This window comes from Gasterosteus aculeatus, chromosome 13 (genome assembly GCF_964276395.1).
Source record: "Gasterosteus aculeatus chromosome 13, fGasAcu3.hap1.1, whole genome shotgun sequence".
NCBI lineage: Eukaryota > Metazoa > Chordata > Actinopteri > Perciformes > Gasterosteidae > Gasterosteus > Gasterosteus aculeatus.
In genome coordinates, this window is record NC_135701.1 from 14,720,791 (window position 1) to 14,743,538 (window position 22,748).

Here is a 22,748-nt window from a genome sequence, read left to right on the forward strand (position 1 = left end):
CTGTTACGGGGTTTGTCATGATTACATTACATTACAGGTCATTTAGCAGACGCTTTTATCCAAAGCGACTTACGTTACATTTTAAACCCATGGCTTTTTCACATTTTTGCCCGGGGAGCAATTAGGGGTTAGGTGTCTTGCTCAGGGACACTTCGACATGGAACATGGGGCAGCCTGGAATTGAACCACCAACCTTGTGCTTCCCAGCACACCTTCTCTAACCCCTGCGCCACGACGACCCAGACGACAACCCGATGATAACTCAGATCGGAGGCTGAGGCGAGGATAATGAACTCCTCCCGGCATGTTATGAAATGCTTGGTTACGGTAATTGGATCGTGACCCATGACCCCCTCGGATGTGTAGATCTGCTCTATGTACACATACATAATAGCCAATACAGAGAATTACACACAACAGCCTTTTGCTTTTGACCTAAAGCCTTTATTTTGATTGAGGTAATCATTCATCACAATACTGGGGTGCGCCTTCGTTCACACCAACTGCTTTTCCGGGGGTTGAAAGTGTCACTTGGTGGACATTCGCATGACATGTTTGACCATATTTCCAATGCCATCAAAGATGTAGTGATAGTGATAATCTGTTTCCCACATGAAGGAAGGAGTGCTGACCACTTTGTTCTTCTCATCCACATAGGCTTCGTAAAAGAAATGGGTTAAGGGCAAAAGCAGGAGTTACTCAGCATCACAAGCAACGACATAACGGTCACGGGTCTAGAAAAGGATATGTATGGCTCACGGACATTGTGGCCAGCGCCCATGCTCTTCACGGCCTGCACCATGCTCGTGTGAGGCCAGTTACCCCAGCGGGTGTTCTCGTCCCGTTCGTAGCCCATGGTGACCTCGATGCTGGGCAGCACGCGGCAAGCCAGCACCGGAGCCATGCTGGCCAGTCTGAAACAGCAGCGGAGCGCCAGTCGAGGTTTTTAAGTCAGTTGACATTGAGAGGCCGGACGGATCAGGGTGTGAGCCTTACTGGTATCGGACAGGATGGGCTTAAAGCCAGGAAAAGAAAAGCTATCCAAGTACATATCACCTGGACAGCAATGTGAACCTCAGTGTGTGCTTATAAAACTACTATTGCTGACAAACGGTGAGTATGACGGAGGAGGAGAAACATACTCTGATACCTGTAAGCGTGAATCACTTTTAGTTATTCATACATTTCATCAATAAAGCAGGGACTACATTCGATGTAACCATGTTATTTAAATCCCCCCCACACCGACAGTGTGGTCCACCCACACAGGGGATTTCACTTATTGTGCTTGACTGGAGTGGAAGTGCACAGCCCACACATGACTGATAATCCTGGAAGTAGAAACGGGAAATTGAGGAAGAAGCTACATCTTAAATTGTCCTTATAAAGACAGTAGTTTGCTGACCTCACATTATTCCTCCCAACTTGAACCTATGGGGCCAAAGGTGGAATCTGCTGAAGAGGAAACAACTGAGTGCCTTTAGAGAAATACGGGTGTGGGCTTCTTGGTCCTAAGTGAAGACAACACACATACAGCAGTGCAATCGCAGCGTGTGGTCTCCGTAATGGTGGCGTTTTAGCTCTGCTGCAGGAAGTCTGACTTCATTGTAGGAAAAGTGCCGTTGTTAAAGAATAGCATAAACAATATGTGGATGACTTGGTAACCAAGATGTTAATCACTTTCACAAAAGTCTACAACCCAGTTCTTGTTGTCTGAGCTTTTTTCCTTTCTACAGTTGTGCCAATGTCCCAATTCCATTACGGGGATTGTTTAACTCTTGTGTCTTTATCTAGTTAAATGTAATCTTATGTAATCAGATTTAAAGTGTGGTACAAACCGCAACAGTCTGCATGGTTGCCTCATGTTTGGATTTAAAATGTGAATTGTAAAGTCACAATCTTGCATGCCGCTGCCCTAATACTTTGACTTCTTGGTACAGAAGTAGGTTTACGCAGTGTTATTCTTTCACCACTGCTACGGATTAAATGGCGGCAGAATGATACATACCCGATAGGCTTGCGTGAGCGGTGGAAGTCTTTGAGCACCCGTTCCACATCACTCTGCAGCTTGCAGTCTTTGCCATCCTTCACAAAAGAAGATCTAAAGAGTTGATTATTACACACTGATATTAGTTCTCACGCCAGCCTGCATCTCCGTTTCACTAAGTTTCACACTACACAGTCTTTGTATCTCACAGATTCTTCGTGACGCCTTGGCCTCCAGGGAAGATGACTGCATCAAAGCTGTTGACGTCCAGCTTGGACAGGTCTTGCATTTGCATCATTCCTTGACCATGACTGAAGCGAGATGATTCCATCATCATGTTCCTATGTGACGGCCAGAAATAATCATAAATACTACCTTATGGAATTAATCAAGTCGGGTGTGCAAACACATGTTAAACAAGATCCACTTCAAACTGGAACAGCGTTTCCAAACAAGCCTACCGGTTCTCCCCAGAGCCAGGCTGCTTCTTCATGTGGTCCATCACGTGCATTTGCTGTTGATTTGGAGCAAAGATCTGGAAGCGAGCGCCGTTGCGGCTCAGGTGGTACATGGTGCTGAGGACAGAGAGGTAAAGTGGCATCCCTGCATGGTGATGCGTTAGAGGAATGTGTGACATTCTGATACTCACTACACTCCCTCGTGGACATCAGTCCCGTCCCACCAGCCGCAGCCTGAGAAAACCTGGATGACATCGTGATTCACAAATCACAATCAGGTCCTCACCAAGCGTTTGACTTGTTTCACCGGCCACATGTTGGTATGTCTCACTTACCACCGCAATATTAGTATTCCCCCAGTTGCCATGGTCACCATGGTGAACGAAGCACGCGGGCTGCCGAGAGAGAACAGCCAGTGTTGGTTTTGAGAGCAAAGTCCTGGATGCCAGCATGATTTTGCTTCAATCGGACCGTGTCGGGAGGAGAATGTAAAAGTTTGCCACCGAGCCGGAAGACTTTGAATGGTAGTAACATGGATCTCGCTGTGCCTGTTTATATACCAGCAGAGAGCGACCAAGTGACGTTACCACGTAAGCTCTATTATCTCTGAATGGCAGTTACTTATTTGCCTTCGATGGACTATTCCTCAGCGTGAACACCCTTCTCTATTAATACCTCGTTCATAGACCTGATTACCTTAAGTCATTTGGCCATGTGATGCTTGACCTCTTGAGAGTATTCGGAAGGTGAAGTGCTTTAACACGGGAAATATCTTGACCCATTTAGAAGACAAATATTTCCATGGTACTTAGATGGAGGCACCTGCAGAAATAACGCATTTCATGTAGTTTTATATTTTGTAGCAGTTGACTGGTAACTTCAAACATAACACACTGCCACCATATGCAGTTTCTTGAAAATGGTGATTATTGTATTAGAATACTGGGGCCGTGATGCATTTACCCAGTACAAGGCAGACTGTATGCCCTTTAAAGTCCATTACGTTGTAAGGCTCTTAACCACTGTAATTCTATCTTCCGTCTACGTCTAGACAGTAAACCCTGAAACACCCCGGTCAGACGGAAATGTCAAAGTCAGTATACGGTTTAATATGTACAGCTCACCCTCTGCACCGCATTGGGTGGAGGACTTGCAATCAATGAAGAACAAACGATAGCGTAGAAATGACTTAAATGAGGCAAAATATGGCATTAATCTTTATTATGACCACTTTTTATGTAGAAACAATCAATATTTACATACAGGAGATGAAAGCATATGTTGACAATTAGAGAAACGAAATGCGGAAATGAATAAACAGAACAATATACAACCAACTAGTCACCACGTCAATCACAATTTTAAGCCTCAGCTGGCTGCGAGATGTTCTCATACGATTCTGCCTGAAGGTTTAAAATGTGCACACAAAAGAACTCATGCATAAAACAAACACGTACGGAAACAATCACAAAGTACAGAAAAGTTTTCTTAATAAAAATAAAATACAAGAAACATGACATGAATAACTAAATGTCTCTCATTGTAAAACATAGACATGTTTCTCAAATCCTGCGTTGCTGCTGGCTCTCCAACACTATACATGCCACAATCCTTTTTAAAACACCACAAAGTGGGCTCCTATTTTGACAGTTGTCTTGCTTCAAGTAGAGATGTGATTACCTAAGACTAACAGTGACGGGCGTCTACCGACACAAGAAACAAAGTCTCCAAAGAAAACTAAATAAATAACCAGGTCCATTTGATAATTTATATGAAATAAATGTCAAAAATCTTAGTATCTTTCTACATTTTTCATGTTTTAGGAAAATAAAGTTGGACGCACTGCAAGCATATAAAAAAATAAAAACAAAATTAGGTTTAAGAAAACTTTCACACGCGGACCGAGCGCAATACAACCGCTGCTGATCTGCCGACAACCCGCCGTCAATACTGTCATCGGCCCTGATTGGGCTGCGGCTGTTTCGTCAATTACCGATGAGCCATGTTAAGCACTCTTGCAGTTTGAAAAAAACATTTACATGCAAATCACTAAAGATTTGAGTGGTGAAAGTAAAAACTGTATCCTAATTGCCACCACAAAAGAAAGCTTCCATGCACCCAAGCACTGTCACTCAAAGAGTTTGTGCACCAAGTGTGCACGCTGTGTTCATTATGGAGAGTATTTGCGAAGGTATCCATTTGATAAGAGTGGTACTTTGCTCCTCCAGCCAATAGCCGTGCTGAGAAAGAAGCGAGGATTAACAAGGCCAGCCCGGCGGCATTACGGCGTGTAGGCAGGCGGCGGCTGAAACTGATTGGCAATGTCATAGTCAGCGGGATACGTTTCACTGCTGTCCTCCATCTCCGAGAGCAACACTAGAGCCTGCTCCTCTTCCTCCGTGGGGTAATGGCGCAGCAGGTTTGCCGCTGTGGCGAGGATGGAGGCTCCGCCCGCCCCTGCCACCAGGTAGAAACTGATGGCAAATGTGACGTATATGAGAGAGCCGTGGTACTTTTTGTGTTGCTGCTGTAGTGACAGGATTAGCTCCGAAGCCCAGTAGCAGAAGCCTATGACGGTAGCACACTGCAACACTGATGAGAAACAAAAAAACAAAACAGGAAGTTAGCACAAATACCACAACCTGCCTCTTCTTCAAAAATGCATAAAAATCAAAGGATCTGAAAAGAACTGCTGTACGACACCTGTGAGGATGTGTGCAAACGCATATCTGCGTGTGATCTTTAGGGCAGGGTGTTTGGGTCCAAACACATCTAAGAGGAAGGCAATCAAACTGCACAGGATGCCCAGGAAACAAAAGGCAGCAATCACCCTCATCAGCAAGATGGTCTGTGGATTCACACAGTAATCTGAAAGAACACGGAGATGCCACGGAGCGTCAGCTACCAGTTAGATACCACCCTCATTTACATCATCTGCAGGTTTTAATGTACTTGTGTTGGTCCTCACCGTCCAGAAGCTTGGGGTCAATGTAGCCCAAGACATCCGCCACCCCCAGTTCTTGTCTCGGGCACGTGCCTCCATGAACCCGGAGCCAGGCCGGTTCTGCGAGAGCCGTGCACAGCGCCGTGATGGACAGAGCTCCGGGCAGAGCGGACACCAGGCTGCGCTCCGCCTGCTTGGGGACGGAGGTGCCCCCTCTCCTCCTCCGGCCTCCGGGGACAGTAGAACCCGGCGGGGCATACATGGTCATTCGATCTGCCTAGAAATTGTTGTGTTTTCGGTTTTTCTATGATTTACAGTAACGTTATGTGTGACCGCACTACACTATCCGTTGGTACTGTTGGTCACCTGACCAGCCAAAAAAATAAAACAGTTGGCCGGTACAGCGAACGTTACGCGGGCGATGGACGTATGACAGCGGTCAGGGCGCTTTGTTCTAATCGTATCTAATGTTTACAAACACCGTTTGATCCTAGAACTAGCTGCTTTATACAAAAGCGATGATATTAAGTGACTTACGCGCAGACAATTGACTGGTGGCCTTCGGGCCTGTTAGCTTTGTTGTTAGCGCGTGAAGCTCAGCCAACGACGAATGTCATACAATAAATTCAACTTAATGGTGACGAAACCAAATTAACTAAAATCTATGTTGCAAACTGTTGTTGTGACAAATGGCCACCAATTCATTACAGAAAATCAAGACAAAACAAAACAAAAGGGAGCTTACGCTGGCTTCCTGTAAAATATCAACTTCCTTGTTCACAACATCCTTCTTCGTTGGTTCAATAGGCTGCAGTCTGCGCGTGAGTGGTGCGCAGTGCTCCCACCTGCTGACGATACAGCCGCACAACAGCTGTAAGGCATTGCTACATTTTAGACCTATGAATTGTATTGCTGTTTTGGTTTTTAACTCAGGAATCAGGAATCAGGAAACATTTATTAGCCAAAATATGTCAAACATACAAGGAATTTGTCTTCCTTGTATGTTTGACATAAGAACTCATGAACTCATGAACAATACTGTTTCAGAACTTTCAATGAGTGAACCTTTTTTTTCCGCCTTTCATATACATCCACACAGAAACCAGTCAATGTTGACATAGTATGACATATGAAGTCATACAAAGTCTACATGTCAGTCACAAATTGTATAACAGTTATAGTTTAGTATTTCATATGCAATGAGTTTTTACTCCCTCATAGAAACAGGACCACGGTGATGTCTGTTGGATCTAATCGCTGATTCTTTTCGCGTAAGGTGGCGATAATTCATCCATTACGCTTAATTCCGACCGCCGTGAAACCCCACGAAGAAGAAGAAGAAGCTACAAGCAAACATGGCGGCGATCCCCACCCGTTTGTTTTTTTGAACTTGTCTACTTTGAAGCGACTCCTACGCTTCCTTTTCCACGTTATCTTCGAGTTGACCCGTTATTCAGACAGCTCCGGAACCGACACCACGTGACATCAGCGGGTCAAACATGAAGGCGGGGTTGAGTCCGGTTCAGACCCTGAACGCGCATCCGGACTCCCGGTGCTGGTTCGTCGGCTGGAGCCCCAGCGGGACGCTGCTGGCCTCCTGCGGGGGCGACAAGGCCATCCGGATATGGGGACGAGAGGGTGAGTTTTACGGTTATCTTGTACAATATTCACTTGAGTTGTTTTATTAATTAAACGTTAAAACTGTCTTTATTGTAATCACCGGGTTCGTTAGGCTGTTAATGTATTTCCTCCGGGATAAAATCCATCGCACACAACCGTTGACGGTTGCTCTTATGTTTACATTACGTCACTGGTTTGCCATCGCGGGGCCGATCAAAGAAGTCAAATGAAGGGGTTTTATTATTCTGCCACCGCCGGTACTTATGAGCCTATTTTTCTGCTTCTCTTCTACTGTTCTTAAAACTAACTTTAACTAATGCGATGTGGTTTGCATGGTTCAATTTCAGTTTGGGCTGATCCTACTTAACAAAGCCAAGCACTTTACGTAACATTGCCGCACAGATCCAGTGAATCGTTATTTGGTAATAAAGCAGTCACGCTCATCCATTTTTAGCTGCTTCAATATAAACCGAACAATTGATCTCTTTCTAGGTGACTCGTGGATATGCAAGAGCGTGCTTCAGGATGGACACCAGCGCACTGTGAGGAGAGTGGCTTGGTCTCCCTGCGGAAACTACCTGGCGTCTGCCAGCTTTGATGCTACCACTTGCATCTGGAAAAAGAAGAACGATGACTTTGAGGTCGGCGGATGAATCAAATCTTCACTTTGAATGTGCTGTAACCTCATAGATTTCACCCAGTGTTTCACCGTGTCTCCTGCAGAGTCTGACTGTGTTAGAAGGACATGAAAATGAGGTCAAGTCTGTGGCGTGGGCACCTTCGGGGAATCTGCTGGCAACGTGTAGCCGAGACAAGAGTGTCTGGGTCTGGGAAGGTTTGTGCACTTGGATGCACGATAAGTTGCCTGGTCTCTGCATCTCTACGTAAATGGTGATTTTTTTTTTTCTCCCTTTTTCGATTCACAGTGGATGAAGACGACGAGTACGAGTGTGTTACCGTTGTGAACTCTCACACACAGGACGTCAAGAATATCGTGTGGCACCCGACCCAGGAGGTGGGTTCCCCTCTGCTCTGTGCACCTGAATGGAATCTCTCAAATGTACCTCACGATGAATTTTCCTGACGTTTGTACAGCTCCTCGCGTCGGCCAGCTACGACAACAACGTTTGTATTTACAAGGAAGAGGATGACGACTGGGAGTGCCGGGCCACCTTGCAAGGACACACGTCCACAGTGTGGAGTCTCGCTTTTGATGCCACCGGGCAGAGACTTGCCTCCTGCAGCGACGACCGCACCGTGAAGATTTGGAAAGAGTCTCCCAATGAAAGCGGACAAGGTTTGTTTTCCTGAAACAAAGTTCCTCGGCAGGCAGAGAAGTTACATAAATGTGGAGAAGTAATCTACACGTTTGTTAGCTTCCACACAAAGTGAAGTTTTTAATCAGTGCAACAAAGTAAAGGATTTTATACTAACGTAATACCTTTAGTCTGTACATCGAGGTATGTAAATAAGTAAGCAGATGGTTTCTTGTTCTTCAACAGGAGACTTGTTGTGGAAATGTGTTTGCACTCTGTCTGGGTATCATGGACGAACCGTGTACGATATTTCCTGGTAAGAAATCTCCGCTTCATATAATGCACAGAGTTCTGTCTGTACCTAGATTTATGGAGCAGTCTGCTGGTCCATCAGTAATTCTTTGCCATATCATGAAAATACTTTTTATTTACCCTCGAATCCTGAAATATGGATAAATACAGAGGTTAACTTGTTCATCCCTGCTTAGGTGTCGGCTGACTGGCGCCCTCGCAACTGCCTGTGGTGACGATGCCGTGCGAGTGTTCAAGGAGGACGAGACGGCCGATCCAGACCAGCCCGTGTTCTCGCTGGCTGCTCAGGTGACCAGAGCTCACAGCCAGGACGTGAACTGTGTCGCCTGGAACCCGAAGGAGGCAGGACTCCTGGCCTCCTGCAGCGATGACGGAGGGATCTCCATCTGGAGGTTCCAAGAGGAGGACTGAACCCAACTGGCTTGGAGAAGATGTTATAGCGAGCAAGTGGGAACTGTGCCATTTAGAGTTCACCACAAATAATGCATTCAACTTGGTTTTGGCTCAGCAGATTTCAGCTTGATATTATTCCTGTTTGTAAAGAAATAAAAAACATGAATTGTGTCCCTTCTCTTTATTGCAAAAAAAAATAAACGTTTCACTAGTTCAAGAATTTTATAAAAAAAGTTTCCGGGATGAGAGCATATTTGTCACTAACTTAACAGGGCAGACTATCTTGGTGGGTTTATGACATTTCATTGAGATGAAAACAAAGATCACAGAATATAATGTCTTACAGACCTTTACACTCAGTCATAAATTCTCACTGAAGCTCCGATCCTGTACGCTAATTCTGGACTGGTGTGACTAAAAACGAGACAACTGCACTTAACGATAAAAAGTACTTATTTCCACCAGGGTAAAGATGACAAGTGAATGGCTGAATATCTACAGTAAAATAAAAACACCGTATCCCCTCAAACAATAACGCAGATGCAAAAATCCAGTAATTGGTTAGTCTGAGTCGCTGTCTCCCTCGCTGTCAGCCTCCTTCACATCGGCACTAAACTTGTACTCCTGATCACAGCCCATGTATGCGTCACTCATGAAGTACAGGGTGTAATTATGAACACCCATCGCTGGTGCAACAAAGTCCAGCTTGACCTGCAGAGGAGACGACAACAAATTGAGACCCGTTAGTTTACAGAGCATCTGAATTAGAATACTGGTGCAGTGCCTGTTTAGAACAGGCCGAACCCGTTTGGCTTGTGGCTGCCTTGTACTGCTACAACTTTACACCCTCCTTATCAGTCTTCAGCATTACATCTGCCATGACATACGGTAGTTGGGACACAGCAGTGAAATGACTCAGATAATAACAGCTATAGAAATACGCAACTATTCTAGCTACTTGTACCGCAAAAGACGCAGCCAGCTGCAGTTTTCCCAAAGTAGACAACATGTGCAGGCCCCCAAAGCCCTAACGCTCAGCCCCCCGCAACAGAGCGCCTGTTTATTAATGTTGAATGTGTCACATGTCGTAATTACATTTGCAATACTCATAAAAAGTGTGAAGTAGATCGGATCAACGGCAACAGTGAATCCTTGCGTCATCAGAGATACGAGACTCTCACTGACCTTTGCTTTCTGCTGGAGAGTCAGCCTCTTGATCGATATGAGGCTGTTTGACTTGGGGTCTCCAATCACCACCCACCAGCCCTCCTCACGTTTCTGTAACAATGAAATATATTTAGAAAAGAGTCATTACATGACCTGGGAGGACATTATATATATATATATACACATATATATATATATATATATATTTTTTTTTTAATAAAAGATTCCTTGACATGCAAAAATATATTGCCTTTACCTGTGGGAAGAGCGGTGCGATGACAGGTCCAGTCACCTCCTCCTCTCTCTCCAGCTGAACCTGAACCAGAACCGGACTTCCACTGCAAAGAAGCCGACATCAACATTTAACCCCAAATGATGTGTGAGGGAATAAAAGCAGCTTTTGCTTAACCATAGGATTTGTTCCTGGGGAGCACGTTCGGTCATTACTGCAAACAATGGTTCTGATATCAGAATCCACACATACCTCTTGATGTTCTCCTTTTCTGCCACTTCGTAGGACAGCTCTATGTTCGGGTAGCGGTTAGAGAAGCGAGCCACATCAGCCATCTGGGCGTCTGAAAGTTGCAGCAAAGCGGTTCTTTCTTCGTCTTCCATCTCCATGATGTCAAAGATGCTCTCTACACCCTGAAGAAAAGAGCAATGACACGATGGTCAGTGTTATGCATACGACCGGTGTGCAATCATACCAGAGTGAGTTGCGGTTTAGTATAACATGTCAACACGGGCGTACCTTGTCGGTGCAGCGCTTGATGTGCTCTGAAGTGAAGAAGGGCAGCTGTTTGAGGTAGGAGTCCTTGGACCACATAGCCTGAGTGACCATCTGGGCCAGCTCCATAGCGGCCAGGGCAGGACTCAGCCAGCCATTGCTGGACAGGACATCAACGCAGGCCTGGATCAGACGCACCGCCTACGAAAACAAAACAGGTTGAAATCTATGCACGGGTATGCTGTTCTGTAACGCAACAGCCTCCTTCCGCTCAGTGCTCAGTGATCTCCTTAAACCTGCACCTTGCTCAGGATGTCCTCTGTGTCCGACTGCAGCTCAGCACTCAGCTGCATCCTGGAGAGGTGGGCCTGCAGCAGCAGGTTTGTCTTCACGTGGGGGTCGTTGTACTTCGGGTTGTTCAGCTTATGGGGGACCTTCTGGGCCAACTGAAATAGAAAAAATGAGTTGATGCATCCCAAACATAATCGACCTGGTAGAGTGTGCGGAACGATGTAATTCTGTTTGAGTCCAGTTCGCTTACCTGTCGGAGAAGGGCATCCTCGTGATGTCGAATGGGAATGTTCTTGTATTCAGCAGCATTGGAGATGATCTCAATTAATCCACGGATCTTTGTCTTGGCATTCAGGGACATGCTGAACAACTCTGCCAAACACAACCACACAAAGACAGGTCAGTTATGTGTTCATTCGACACATTCTTATATAAACACGCACAGACACAAGGTATTCATGACAGGCGTGATGTTTAGGCATTAACAGATTTATATATAGTATAGGACCCTTTAATTGGCACAAACCGATGGTGGTGTAGTTGATGTAGTAGTAGGCAGCGATCATGCCCAAGTTGAGCGGCGCGACGTCCATCTCGTCCTCAATGCTGATGCACTTGGACTGCTCCAGGTCATGCAGCGTGTGTTCCACCAGCTCAGACAGGTGGTCCGACAGGTGACGATGGGACATGCCTGATAAAGTAAGCACACAGCTTGACATTTGATACCAACATTTTGTACAGTGTATAAGAAAAAAGTACATCTTTCAAAGCAGTGGTTCAATGCTTAAACCGGACAGGGTGAGACTCACCTTGCAGGTTGTAGTAGTTGGGGTTCTGGGTCATGCGGCGGTAGAGGAATGTCCACGTCAGGTAGTCCACAGCGTCCTGCTTGTTCTCCACAGTCTTGGTTACAATCTCGGCATTGAAGTGGTCATGGAGGCAGTGGTCCAGATGAGACTCCACCGGCAGCGGCTCGTACAGGAACTTCTTGAAGAAGTCCTGACAAAATAAAAAGAAAGATCCCATTTTAGTTTGGTCTTGCGCTCACACAGTTGATAAGTTACCGTTTTCACGACTGAACCAGACAACTACCTTCTTCGAGCCCTGACACATGATAACACAGCGTCCCTCATCATCCAGCATTGGTCTGTTTGCTTTGCCCACCATCTGGAGGACGTCGTATATGGGATAGTCCACGTAACTAAGAGAAAGAGGGAAAACGCAAGCAGAGTGTTAATAACACTACATATTGTGCACAGTACGCAGCTTCGTGAGAGCATTGACCAGTGGGAGCCTTACGCATGGATTTTGCCGTTGTAGTACTGGGTGTCCATGACGATGACGAGGTGCGCAGATATGTTGATGCCCCAGCAGAGTGAACGAGAGGACACCACCACCTGAACAGCACCTGTAAAGAGAAAGGAACGAGAGATTAAAATGATATTTATTTAGTCCTTGACGTAAAGTAGACCATACAGGTAGAGAGAGACTCATACCAGAGTTGAAGAGCTGCTCCACGATTCTGCGTTCCATTGCAGACAGGCCCTCGTGCAGGTAGCCCACGCCGTTGGCCAGAGTCTCCTTAAGAGTGGAGTCATTGATTTTCTCCAGGAATGGAGCGAGGTCTTTCTCCGTGCAATGCAAGAACCTACGTGGAGACAAACATGTCATGTTGTTTGGCCAGTGTCGAGGTGCAAGGAAAACATCGGCGCCCTCATCAAATATACAGGCATGACATCGCTGCAGTAACTGACCTCTGAGGGACCACGTCAGCGGCACAGAAAGTGAGGATGTCGATGGCCGTGAGACGAGTCTGTCGGCGGGACGGGACAAACACCACGGCGGGCTTGGAGGGAGAGTGCCTCATGATGGCGTGGTATACCGGCTTGGCCATGGACAGCAGGCGAGTCTGAGTGTGACTCACATTGAAGCCCTAAAAACACACCAGAAAGGTTAACGGCAAATCAAAAACCTGAAAGTTCATGCACTCCATTTTCTGTTGACTTGCACACATTTAACAGACCTGGATGTGCAGCTCCAGGGGCACAGGTCTGACGTTGGGGTGGAAGTTGAACGTGGCTGTGGTGTTGCAGCCCAGCCAGTGGGCCACGTCTTTGGCGTTGGACAAAGATGAGCTGAGGGCCACGATACGGATGGGGCGCTCAATCTGAGAGGAGATGTACCTCATCCTGGAGCAGATGACCTCCAGCACAGGCTAAGGAAAAGAACCAAGGGAAGTCAACATGATGCATAGTTTACACGTGACAGTGGCATTGCACGCCAACTCTGTAGAACACCAAATGTGTCATGTTCTTACTCCGTTTTCTCCCCCGATGAGGTGAGTCTCGTCCACGATGAACAGGCTGACGTTCTGGACGTTCTTCCTCTGTTTCCAGCGGCGAGACAGGATGTCCCATTTGTCAGGGGTGCTGACAATAATGTCCCCTTTTCCCAAAAGCTTCAGATCTGTACTAGTTTCTCCTGTCAGCAGCACCACCTTTTTGTTCAGGATGTCCTGAAACTTCTGGTGCCAGTCGACAAACACCTGGGTGACAGAAATTCATGTCATCTTTCATTACAAACAAATTAAGAAAGGGTCGTTTTGAGAGAAAGCTCCATTAAATCACAAACAGATACCTGTTCAGCCAGTGCTTCCATCGGGGTGATGTAGACGCAGCGGCCTTCGGCGTTGTGCAGCAACATCCTCAGAATAGCAAACTCAGCACAGATGGTCTTTCCGCTGCCGGTTGGAGCTCCAACAAACACGTTATCATCGCTGTTGTACACAGCGTTGAACACTGAGGAAATAAAACAAAAACAACTGCAGTCAAGAACCCAATGTGATGTGGTCAGAGAGCCTTGTGGTTCTCCTCCTCACGGAGAACCACAAATACAGAATACAGAGTGGCCGACGTACCTTGTGTCTGAATGGGGTTGAAGAAGGGGAACTTGTTCTGGTAGAGAGCCTCAAAGGCGGAGTTCCTGAGAGCGGTGACGGGCAGCGGCTGCAGGTCCAGCAGCTCAGTAGGTGGAGGGTATTTCTCTGGTAGGATCAGATGACGGAAGGATACTGGGAGCTGAGTCTCACAGGCTGAAGAAAGACGGACAAAATAAAGCAGTTAGTCGAAATGCTGAAAACCCCAACAGAATTCTGTAAACACAAACGTTTCAATGAGGAACTTACAGAGCCATCGGTCTGAGACCACGCGGATGAAGTACTGCGGAGGCAGAGGCTCAAACACCGGGACGAAGAAGGTCACAAGGTGTTCGTCCTGGGCGTACTTGGCTTTGAGCAGGAAATACTCGTGGTGGAGTATGACCTCACTGTCCACATCCTCCACCAGGATCCAGAAAGCCTCAGAAGATCCATGAATCTAAGTGGGAGAGGTTTAGTGTGTCAGGAGGCAGAGATACAGCTTAGTACAGGCAGCACATCGAGGGTCCACTGACTGACCTTGTCATCCCACTGGAAGTCAGGCGTGATGGTGAGCTCCACTTTCAGTGTAGAGCGGGTGATGGGCTGCAGATGGACAGCCAGGTCCAGTTTGGGGAACTGGTGGACAAATTTATGGATGGTCTTCCCCATTTTTGGCATTCGGATCAGCTCACCTGAAAAATTGAACGCGTGACTTGTGATGACTTTCCCGGCTGCGGAGGAAATAAAGGGAGGTTGTCGGGGGGGAAGAAAACTCACCGATCTCATTGTGGTTGAGGTCATAGAGACGCTCAAAGGGGAAGTTCTTCTTCTCGATCTTCTTGATCACTTCCTCTGGCAGTTTCTTGAACTGTCGCAGTGGGGACATTGACTGCCACCTGTGGGGAGCAGGGATACAGAACATCAGCGGCTGGCCCCTGAAAACCAATTACATGAGGCCTATTTTGGAGGGGGAAGAGAGACACATTTACATTCTCTTATCAATCATCTTGCAAAGATTCATGGTCTTGTCCGTCAGTTGAGCCCAGCCCCTGTTGAGAACAATCTCAAATATGGCCCGCATTAACCTTCCAGCACTCTGCAAGGGAAACAAAAGGAATATTAATAGAATAGATTTATTAATTTATTTAAAGTACAAAGAGTATATTTTGTTACCACAACACATCTGATATATAACCCAGGAAGTCCAGCTCTTGTACTTAAACATTTTGGGAAAACTGCAATGCGAAGAGATAAAATACCTGTGTGACATAAACCATGTCGGCCATGAGGGCAAAGCCTTCCAGTTTGAGTTGAGAGATGTACGCCTGGAGAAGCACGTTGATCTAAATGGGATACGACACAAAATACAAGGAAAATGCTTTATTGTAATCAATTTAATGATTCTTAGTATCTGCGCACCAGATTCCAAAGTAAACGCCATCACGTTGGCAGGGCGCATGATAATGAATGAAAGTAGTAGTTGTTTAAAGCAGGATTACATCTAAAACTAACCACATTGTTGGCATGAGAATTAATATTTTTGTACAATGGTAACACTTGCTATGAATGCTACCTTAGCACTGGGCTCCTCAATGCTTTCCTTGACAGGAATGGGAACCCTTTCCAGCAGCTTCTGAAGTTCCAACTTCTCCTCCTAAAAAGACACAGCAACATTTCAGCATATGATCTGATCATGTTGAATGGAGCTTTGTTGAGTTATAACCGAATAACCATGAGTGGAAACCATACCTCTCTCACGTTGATGTTCCTGAACTCTGAGGAAAGGGAAAATACTCTGAAGAGCTCAATCTCACTGAGCGTGGGCTTCAGCAGCTGGTTGTAAGTTTGAATGGAGTCATGAGTGATGTAGAAGTGACTGGCAATGCGTCCGAGGTCTGTAACCTTCAGGTGAAAAAATGAAAACGTTGATGTCACACTAAGTTTACAGCATTGGAGTTTAAAGTGAAGATGAGATAATAACTGATTATTGTCCACACCTGGAAGCTGCCAGTCCTCTTGTCATATTTAACAAGAGTGTTCTTGTCCAGGACATTGGCTGCTGTGTGGATGAGGTCCATCCTGCGTCTCTCCAGCAGGGAATCCGCGCTGCGGTCATCGTGGGACACGCCGTACAGGGTGGGGTTACGCAGCATGCGCACATACAGGTAGGTGTAACCCAGCCAGTTCACGGCATCCTAAAACAGGAGGAATATGAAAGGTTTTAGAAATTTTAAAATAAATAGGATATTTGGTTGCCTCTTTATGCATTCGATGATTCATTTCTCCAAGCGACCCACCTTAACAGTCTGCACATTGCCCAGTACTATCTCAGCATTGAGCATGTCAGGCAGCTTGCACACCATCTGACTCTCAATGGGCAGCTGCTGGTTGAGCAGGGACAGATAGTACTGCAGCTCTCCATGAGACGTGATCAGGATTCCTTCCCCCTTGGTGTCATACTGGGGACGGCCGGCTCGACCAAGCATCTGAAATAAAAACAATAATTGTGTTGTGTAAGCCCTCTTTCCTGCAGTTTAGTACAAAGCCGCTCTGTATCCAGCCACTCACCTGCAAAATGTCCAGGGCTCCAAGTTCAGTCCATCTGCCTTTCTCTGGGCTGTACACCTGAGTGCCTTTGATGATGACAGTGTGGGCAGGCAGGTTGACACCCCAAGCCAGAGTGGCTGTGGACACCAGGACCTGGATGTGTCGATCCGCAAACAGATCCTCTACCAGCGTACGATCAACTCTGGTCATACCAGCGTGGTGGATAGCAAAGCCATAGGGCAGCAAATCCTTCAGCTCGAGGTTCTAGATAAGAAAGTTAAAGTAAGTCAAACAGGATTCTTAAAAAAAAACACTTAACAACAACAACAACTTTAGAACTTGGTTGCGGGTTTAGAGGCGTTAGCTCACCTTGCACTGCTCGGCCTCCGTTCTCAGCACTTCAGTGGATGCTGAACCTTCTCTGAGGAAAAGCCCCAGCGTGTCCTTTTCCAAACACATGTCTCTTATGGCCCTTGCGGTCTTTCCGGTCTCCTTCCGGGAGTGGACAAACACGAGCACCTGATAGAGACACGTGAATGTCAGGATTTTCTCTCATCTGGTAACAAACTGCTAATTCATAGTAGTTCAGCAGGTAGTGCTGCACAACTCAAGTACATTTTTCTTCCTTGGTTAAAAAGAAGACCTACCTGGTTCTTTCCTGCATGCTCCATGATTTTTTCATAGACAATCTCATTCATGATCTGGAAACGCTTGATGGCCTTCTTCTCTGTGATGCCGACATAAGTCTGCTCCAGCGGCACGGGGCGGAAACTACGGAGAAAATGTTCAGGGTTATTGTAGACGAACATGCAAGAAGTGCAAACAAGAAAAGACGTGCAGCTGTTATGGAGACTTTCTCCAAATGCATGTACCAAGTACTTTCTTTTGGGTCATCCTTCAAACAATGTACCTGTTGTCAAAGTAGAAGAGTCCCTTAGCAGGATCTACCCGCAGGCAGGTAGCTACATCTTCATAGTTGGGCAGGGTGGCACTGAGGCCCAGCAGACGCACGTCCTCCTGGGTCAGCTCCACATTGCGGATGGTTCTGGCCACCAGAGATTCCAACACGGGTCCACGGTCATCGTGCAGAAGGTGGATTTCATCCTGCACATGAGGTTTCGTGTCAAAACATTTGCACATGTACTATCCTTGTTTTATGACATGATCTTTCATCAACATATTCCCGGTACTTACAATAATAATGAGCCGCACTAGCTGGGTGTAGGTACGATCGCCGCCCTTACGGGTGATGATGTCCCATTTCTCAGGGGTGCAGACGATGATTTGAGTGGCATTGATCTCCTCTTTGCAGAGCTGGTGGTCTCCGGTCAGCTCGGACACTGTGATACCGTAACTCGCCAAGCGCTGTGAAAAAAAGAAAAAAAAGGAGTAATGAAACCACAAAAAAATAATAATAATCTGATACCAATGTAGTAATCCCTACAAATCCCTGCAGGACGGAGATGGGCCTCACCTTACTGAAACTTCCCACCATCTCCTGTACGAGCGAGCGCATTGGTGCAATGTAGATGATTTTGAAGTCGTCGACGTTGATTGTTCCATCCAGGTTTATGTGCTTTCCAATTTCTCTCAGCATTGCCATCAAAGCAACATTGGTCTTACCAGCTCCCTGGGAACAGAAATAATATGTTATAGGAGAAGATACGCTTGAGAATAATCCGTCACAGTGATTTGGGCTCGTTTAACTTACTGTAGGTGCACACACTAGCAGGTTCTCGTCTGTCTCCAAGGCTGTCTTGAACAATTTGCTCTGGATTCGGTTGAGGGTTTTGAAACCTTCAAATCCGGCTTGTGCATACTTAGGCAACTTCTCAATAGGAACAAGCACCTGAAGATAAAATAAAATACTGAATGAATCCATCTATACACTACAGGTCACTGAAAGCTTTGCATTAGTTTGTAATGAGACATAACAAACCTCATCATCAGCAAAGGGCTTGGGTTTGAGGGCAGGCACGTGGACCTCCTCGTAGCCTTTGCGCTGTTTGCGAAATGAGCCGTCTGGGAGTTGGCAGCGCTTGTTGGCCATGAAGTGGCTCCCCTGGGTGAAGGCCAGGTCATCGAGGTCTAACAATTGCCGAGTGGCCATCGACTGTATGAGAAAACAGGCAACATCTTTGTAAATATACCAATAAAGCAAAGTAATTCCTTATTGTGAAAACGCCAGCAGTGGGTTGCATGATTGCAGTTGATATGTGAACAGAAACACTATTTACCTCTCCGTGGTCAATGTCCATTGCTTCCAAGTCATCAACACGAGACTTCCTCACCCTCTCCCTACGAGATCGCTCCTCCTAAGAACACAAACGCACATGAACAACAGACAGGACAGAAAGAACTAAAAAATAATAATAATTTTGCGAGCAAGGGGCCTTACCCGAATAATATCCTCCTTCTCTGTCTCTTGCAGCTGATAAAGGATCTTTGACAGGTCCTGATCAGACTCCATCTTTCCAATGATTCTCTCCTTTTCTGCCTCACTCTGAGCACTTGCCAACATTGTGCAATACTGAACTGTATGTCAGAAGAAAAAATTGTTTAAAAAAAAGAGGCACGAGACCAAATCATTTTAAAAAAAAAACATTCTTCTATGCTACTGACTTACTCATGCGACGATGCTGACGGAGGATTTTGATGAAATCAAAAGTGTTGAAGCCCAGCAGCAACACCAGCTGGTTCTCACATTCTCTGTCATCGCTGGCAGTCTGTTGAATACGGAGACACAATTGATGATCAAGTCTGAATAATATACAAGTGTACGGGCGAAAAGCTCACAACAGACAACCCTTACCCGCAGGATTTCTAACACTTCATCAGCTTTCTTTTGGGAGACAATGGCATCGTCATAGAAACGGCTGAGCTGACGCTGGAGCCAGAAGGCATCGATGTCCCGAGGATGTAGATCTTTTTTCTTTGCCGACATTACGTCGCCCGTGGCACCAAGCTAAATGGCAAGTGACTAATTAACTCTCAGCGGGGTGTTATGAGGAATAATGGAAAAAAAAAAAAAACTATTTTTGTAAACATTGATTCAGAAGTTACTTACGTTGGCTGAAAGAGCGCAGCCCACACCGGCCTCCTCTCCTTCGCTGTCTTCATCAGAGTGTTCGTCGCGTACCTCTCCAAACTGATCTTCATCCCCCTCCTAAATAAATACAAGAGACAAATACATACATGACACAACACACCTAAAACTCAGATCTTTCAGCTACATATAAGGAATAACATTTGTTTTGAATGATTAAGCAAAAAGCCCTCACCTCCTCATCAGACTCAAACTGGACGTTCACACCGTAGGTTTCATCGATATTATCATCTGTAAAGGCAACATATGGTCCAGCGTCACAATATTTTCTTCAGTCAGTAACTTGTTAATAATAACTACTTTGTAATTATTAATTACCCATATTCTGTAAGTCCTTGTCTCCTCCGTAGTCAGAGATCTTCTTTCCCAGGTTAACCAACACATGGTAGCGGGTATCGTCCGCAGGCCCGAGAAGCTGCTCTACTTCACGCCGCCGTTCCTTGTCTCTCATTTTATCGTTCTTCAACACCGCTAGAACTTCATCTGCCGCACCACACAGAATATCACGCGGCTGCAAAGAAACATAAAAAGGTCAATTAAAACTTAAAAGAAAAGCGCTGAATTTTAAAAAGTGTTTTTTAGAGTTTACTGACCTGATCTCCCAAAGCAGCATGAATGAAGCTAAGCAACACTTCATAGGTCTCTCTTGTTTCTTTGGTTTTGGGCTTATACACGATGCCCACCATTTCATCAATGCCTTCAGACAGGAGAGTAAAACCCTTCATCTTGTTAATGTCGTGTCTGTCCTCATCTCTCTTTCGCCTCCTGGATCGACGGAACAAGGCAAAATCACTCATGAAGACATCAAATGCTATATGATATATTCCAGTCCATAGCAGATTAATAATTATACTGCAGCATTTATTTCAATACAAGAAATATATATATATATATATATATATATATATAAATATTATATTCAAAATATATACATATATATTGTTGTGAGGTTTAATTATTATGGTTTACTTAAACTGCTTAATTTTTTTAAACGAGTCCTGATTCATTAAATTATGAAGATATATTATTTTACTATTGGTTGGAAAATAATCATGAATCAATAATTACTTAACATTGCATTGGTGTATTCTGGGTTTGTATTTACAAGAACCAATGTGTTCTGCTGTAAAAAATTCCAGATGTCAACTTCTCAAAGAAGTTTAGACACCGAGACCCTTCAAATTGGTTAAAAGCATTTTAATTCGCAGCTTTATTGAGAGGCTTTGACGACCATATAAACGTGATTACGGAGGCGAAAAACATGTACACAAAACGGTTAGTTGTATAAACTTTAAAAAAAATGTGGATCAAACGTGTTGTTGACATCACGTACTTGTCTCGTCTCTCCTCCAGCTTCTGTGGTTTGGTCCTCTGAGCCTTGTCGCCCATCTTGGTCCCCTCCAGCTTCCCCACCAGGGACAGCACCTCTCCGTTGGGTTCATCTCTCCGTGTGCGGTCGATCAGGGAGCGATCGGCTTGTAACACCAAGTTGGAGTTCTACCAAGTCGAGACAAACGCACGTAACGTTACGGTGATCCGCGGCGGCACCACCGTCGCCACAGCTAAGCTAAGCTAGTTAGCGGAATGGCTAGCTAAACACGCAGTGGCTTAACTTATATACAACTTTTAAGCGTTTACTTATTTGTTCCCTGGTTAACTTAAAACACACTACAGGAAACGCCACGAGAGATAAAGCCTTTGGAAATCATATAATCGTATTGAATACGTTTCTCCTCAAACACAGTCCGCACTCACCGCTTTGTACTCGTACTGCAGGCTACGGGCAGTAACATCCGCCATCGTGCGAGTTCCTTCTTTTCGCTTTTTATGCGCTTTTGACTAAACGTGAACACGTCCGCTGACTCGGAACATCCAGCGCTGACTCCACCGCGTTTCTTCTATGTGGACGCTGGGATCATTGGTGCAGTCGTAAGGTTTTACAGCATGGGACAGTTTTCAAAATGTCGGAGGTTCATGTAAGTAACGTTAACTGCGTCTCTCCGACGTCACAAAACGCAGTTGTTTTTTTCCGTTTCCGGTGTCAAAGGTTAAACATGGTGCACACGGCGAAGAGGGCCCCCTGCAGGCTGTCCTAATCTCCTCATGCTTTATTAAATTGCCTGTTTCCATAATAATTATATTTTTTAAATGATTGATTAGTAATTAGCACCCATTGAGAGCCTGCTCATTGCGTAGAACAAATGAAAGCAGTGATTCTGTTATTGTTCATGTTGTCAATGGGTTGTGCTAAAATCCCTCACGCTTTGAATTGTTTTTAGCCGTTGTCTTAAATAAGCCGGCTAATATGGACATCAACATGTCTGGTTGCTCCAAACATGTCAGGGCCATATTGAAGGTAAATGGGCAGCACGCACAACTTTCACACCCAGATGACAGACCAGAGAGTGTTTTTGTGTTTGCAGGATATTAGAAATAAACTCACGACCCGGTTCATAAAATTAATAAAATGCATATAGTGTACACCAGAATACAGCCATGATTCTGAAACTGTGTAATCAATAAAGTAATGACAATATTGTAAAACCACTGTAATTCTGCAACTGTAATAGAATAATACCAATGTACAGTTATGATTGTATTTGATGTAATGTAATTAACTGGAATGCACACATGTAATACTTGCACAACAACTGATATTGACTAAGGGTCATTCGAAATCCGAGTTACATTGAACTCACCAGAAGACCACTCCCAGAGGTGTGGACACTAACTTTCACACCTTTAAGGATTGGTATAAATACCTGTAGGAACCATTGTTCTGGAGTTCGCTGGTGGAGGCGACAGACGGGCACTAGGGATGGTCAAAGAACTGACCTGTGGCCTGTTGGTTGCGAGGACCAGCGGTTCCTCAGCTGAGATGTTCTTTTTACCACAACACCATCTCTTTTATTAAATGCATTTGATTTTAACCTTTCGATCTGCGATGCCCTCTGTCCGTCCGGCGTTTCTTCATTTTTGAACACAACATATTCAATGTTTGCGCAAGAGCCAATCCTGCATTA

The 22,748-nt window shown here is 45.4% G+C and overlaps 4 protein-coding genes across 4 annotated transcripts; 1 reads left to right on the forward strand and 3 right to left on the reverse strand.

The window, feature by feature from the left end:
* Positions 1–422: 422 nt before the first annotated feature.
* On the reverse strand, positions 423–3,127 carry gatd3l (glutamine amidotransferase class 1 domain containing 3, like). Its single transcript, XM_040196788.2, has 7 exons — positions 2,781–3,127; positions 2,637–2,689; positions 2,449–2,562; positions 2,197–2,328; positions 2,009–2,101; positions 749–914; positions 423–662 (listed from the first exon to the last, which is right to left on the reverse strand). Exons 1-7 carry the CDS (start codon positions 2,895–2,897, stop codon positions 528–530), a joined length of 810 nt encoding a protein of 269 aa, XP_040052722.1. The 5' UTR covers positions 2,898–3,127; the 3' UTR covers positions 423–527.
* A 522-nt stretch (positions 3,128–3,649) lies between these two features.
* tmem127 (transmembrane protein 127) lies at positions 3,650–6,186 on the reverse strand. The gene is made up of 3 exons (XM_040194758.2): positions 5,414–6,186; positions 5,149–5,313; positions 3,650–5,037 (listed from the first exon to the last, which is right to left on the reverse strand). The coding sequence occupies exons 1-3, from the start codon at positions 5,655–5,657 to the stop codon at positions 4,727–4,729; spliced, it is 720 nt and encodes a 239-aa protein (XP_040050692.1). The 5' UTR covers positions 5,658–6,186; the 3' UTR covers positions 3,650–4,726.
* Positions 5,787–9,132, forward strand: ciao1 (cytosolic iron-sulfur assembly component 1). The gene is made up of 8 exons (XM_040194757.2): positions 5,787–6,262; positions 6,666–7,027; positions 7,502–7,650; positions 7,733–7,844; positions 7,936–8,024; positions 8,105–8,306; positions 8,512–8,581; positions 8,754–9,132. The coding sequence occupies exons 2-8, from the start codon at positions 6,889–6,891 to the stop codon at positions 8,986–8,988; spliced, it is 996 nt and encodes a 331-aa protein (XP_040050691.1). The 5' UTR covers positions 5,787–6,262; positions 6,666–6,888; the 3' UTR covers positions 8,989–9,132.
* Positions 9,133–9,136: 4 nt separating this feature from the next.
* On the reverse strand, positions 9,137–21,845 carry snrnp200 (small nuclear ribonucleoprotein 200 (U5)). The gene is made up of 44 exons (XM_040194756.2): positions 21,481–21,845; positions 21,059–21,222; positions 20,319–20,490; positions 20,044–20,236; positions 19,901–19,956; positions 19,687–19,785; positions 19,432–19,584; positions 19,246–19,345; positions 19,018–19,154; positions 18,857–18,934; positions 18,559–18,732; positions 18,331–18,468; positions 18,094–18,249; positions 17,814–17,984; positions 17,530–17,723; positions 17,267–17,390; positions 16,989–17,138; positions 16,641–16,883; positions 16,370–16,558; positions 16,070–16,267; positions 15,822–15,974; positions 15,646–15,726; positions 15,332–15,415; positions 15,062–15,168; positions 14,850–14,968; positions 14,610–14,764; positions 14,340–14,529; positions 14,073–14,246; positions 13,793–13,953; positions 13,473–13,700; positions 13,179–13,370; positions 12,910–13,088; positions 12,652–12,803; positions 12,455–12,563; positions 12,248–12,356; positions 11,965–12,154; positions 11,682–11,846; positions 11,406–11,527; positions 11,167–11,310; positions 10,889–11,065; positions 10,622–10,782; positions 10,394–10,475; positions 10,156–10,248; positions 9,137–9,681 (listed from the first exon to the last, which is right to left on the reverse strand). The coding sequence occupies exons 1-44, from the start codon at positions 21,523–21,525 to the stop codon at positions 9,532–9,534; spliced, it is 6,411 nt and encodes a 2,136-aa protein (XP_040050690.2). The 5' UTR covers positions 21,526–21,845; the 3' UTR covers positions 9,137–9,531.
* Between the last annotated feature and the right edge of the window lie 903 nt (positions 21,846–22,748).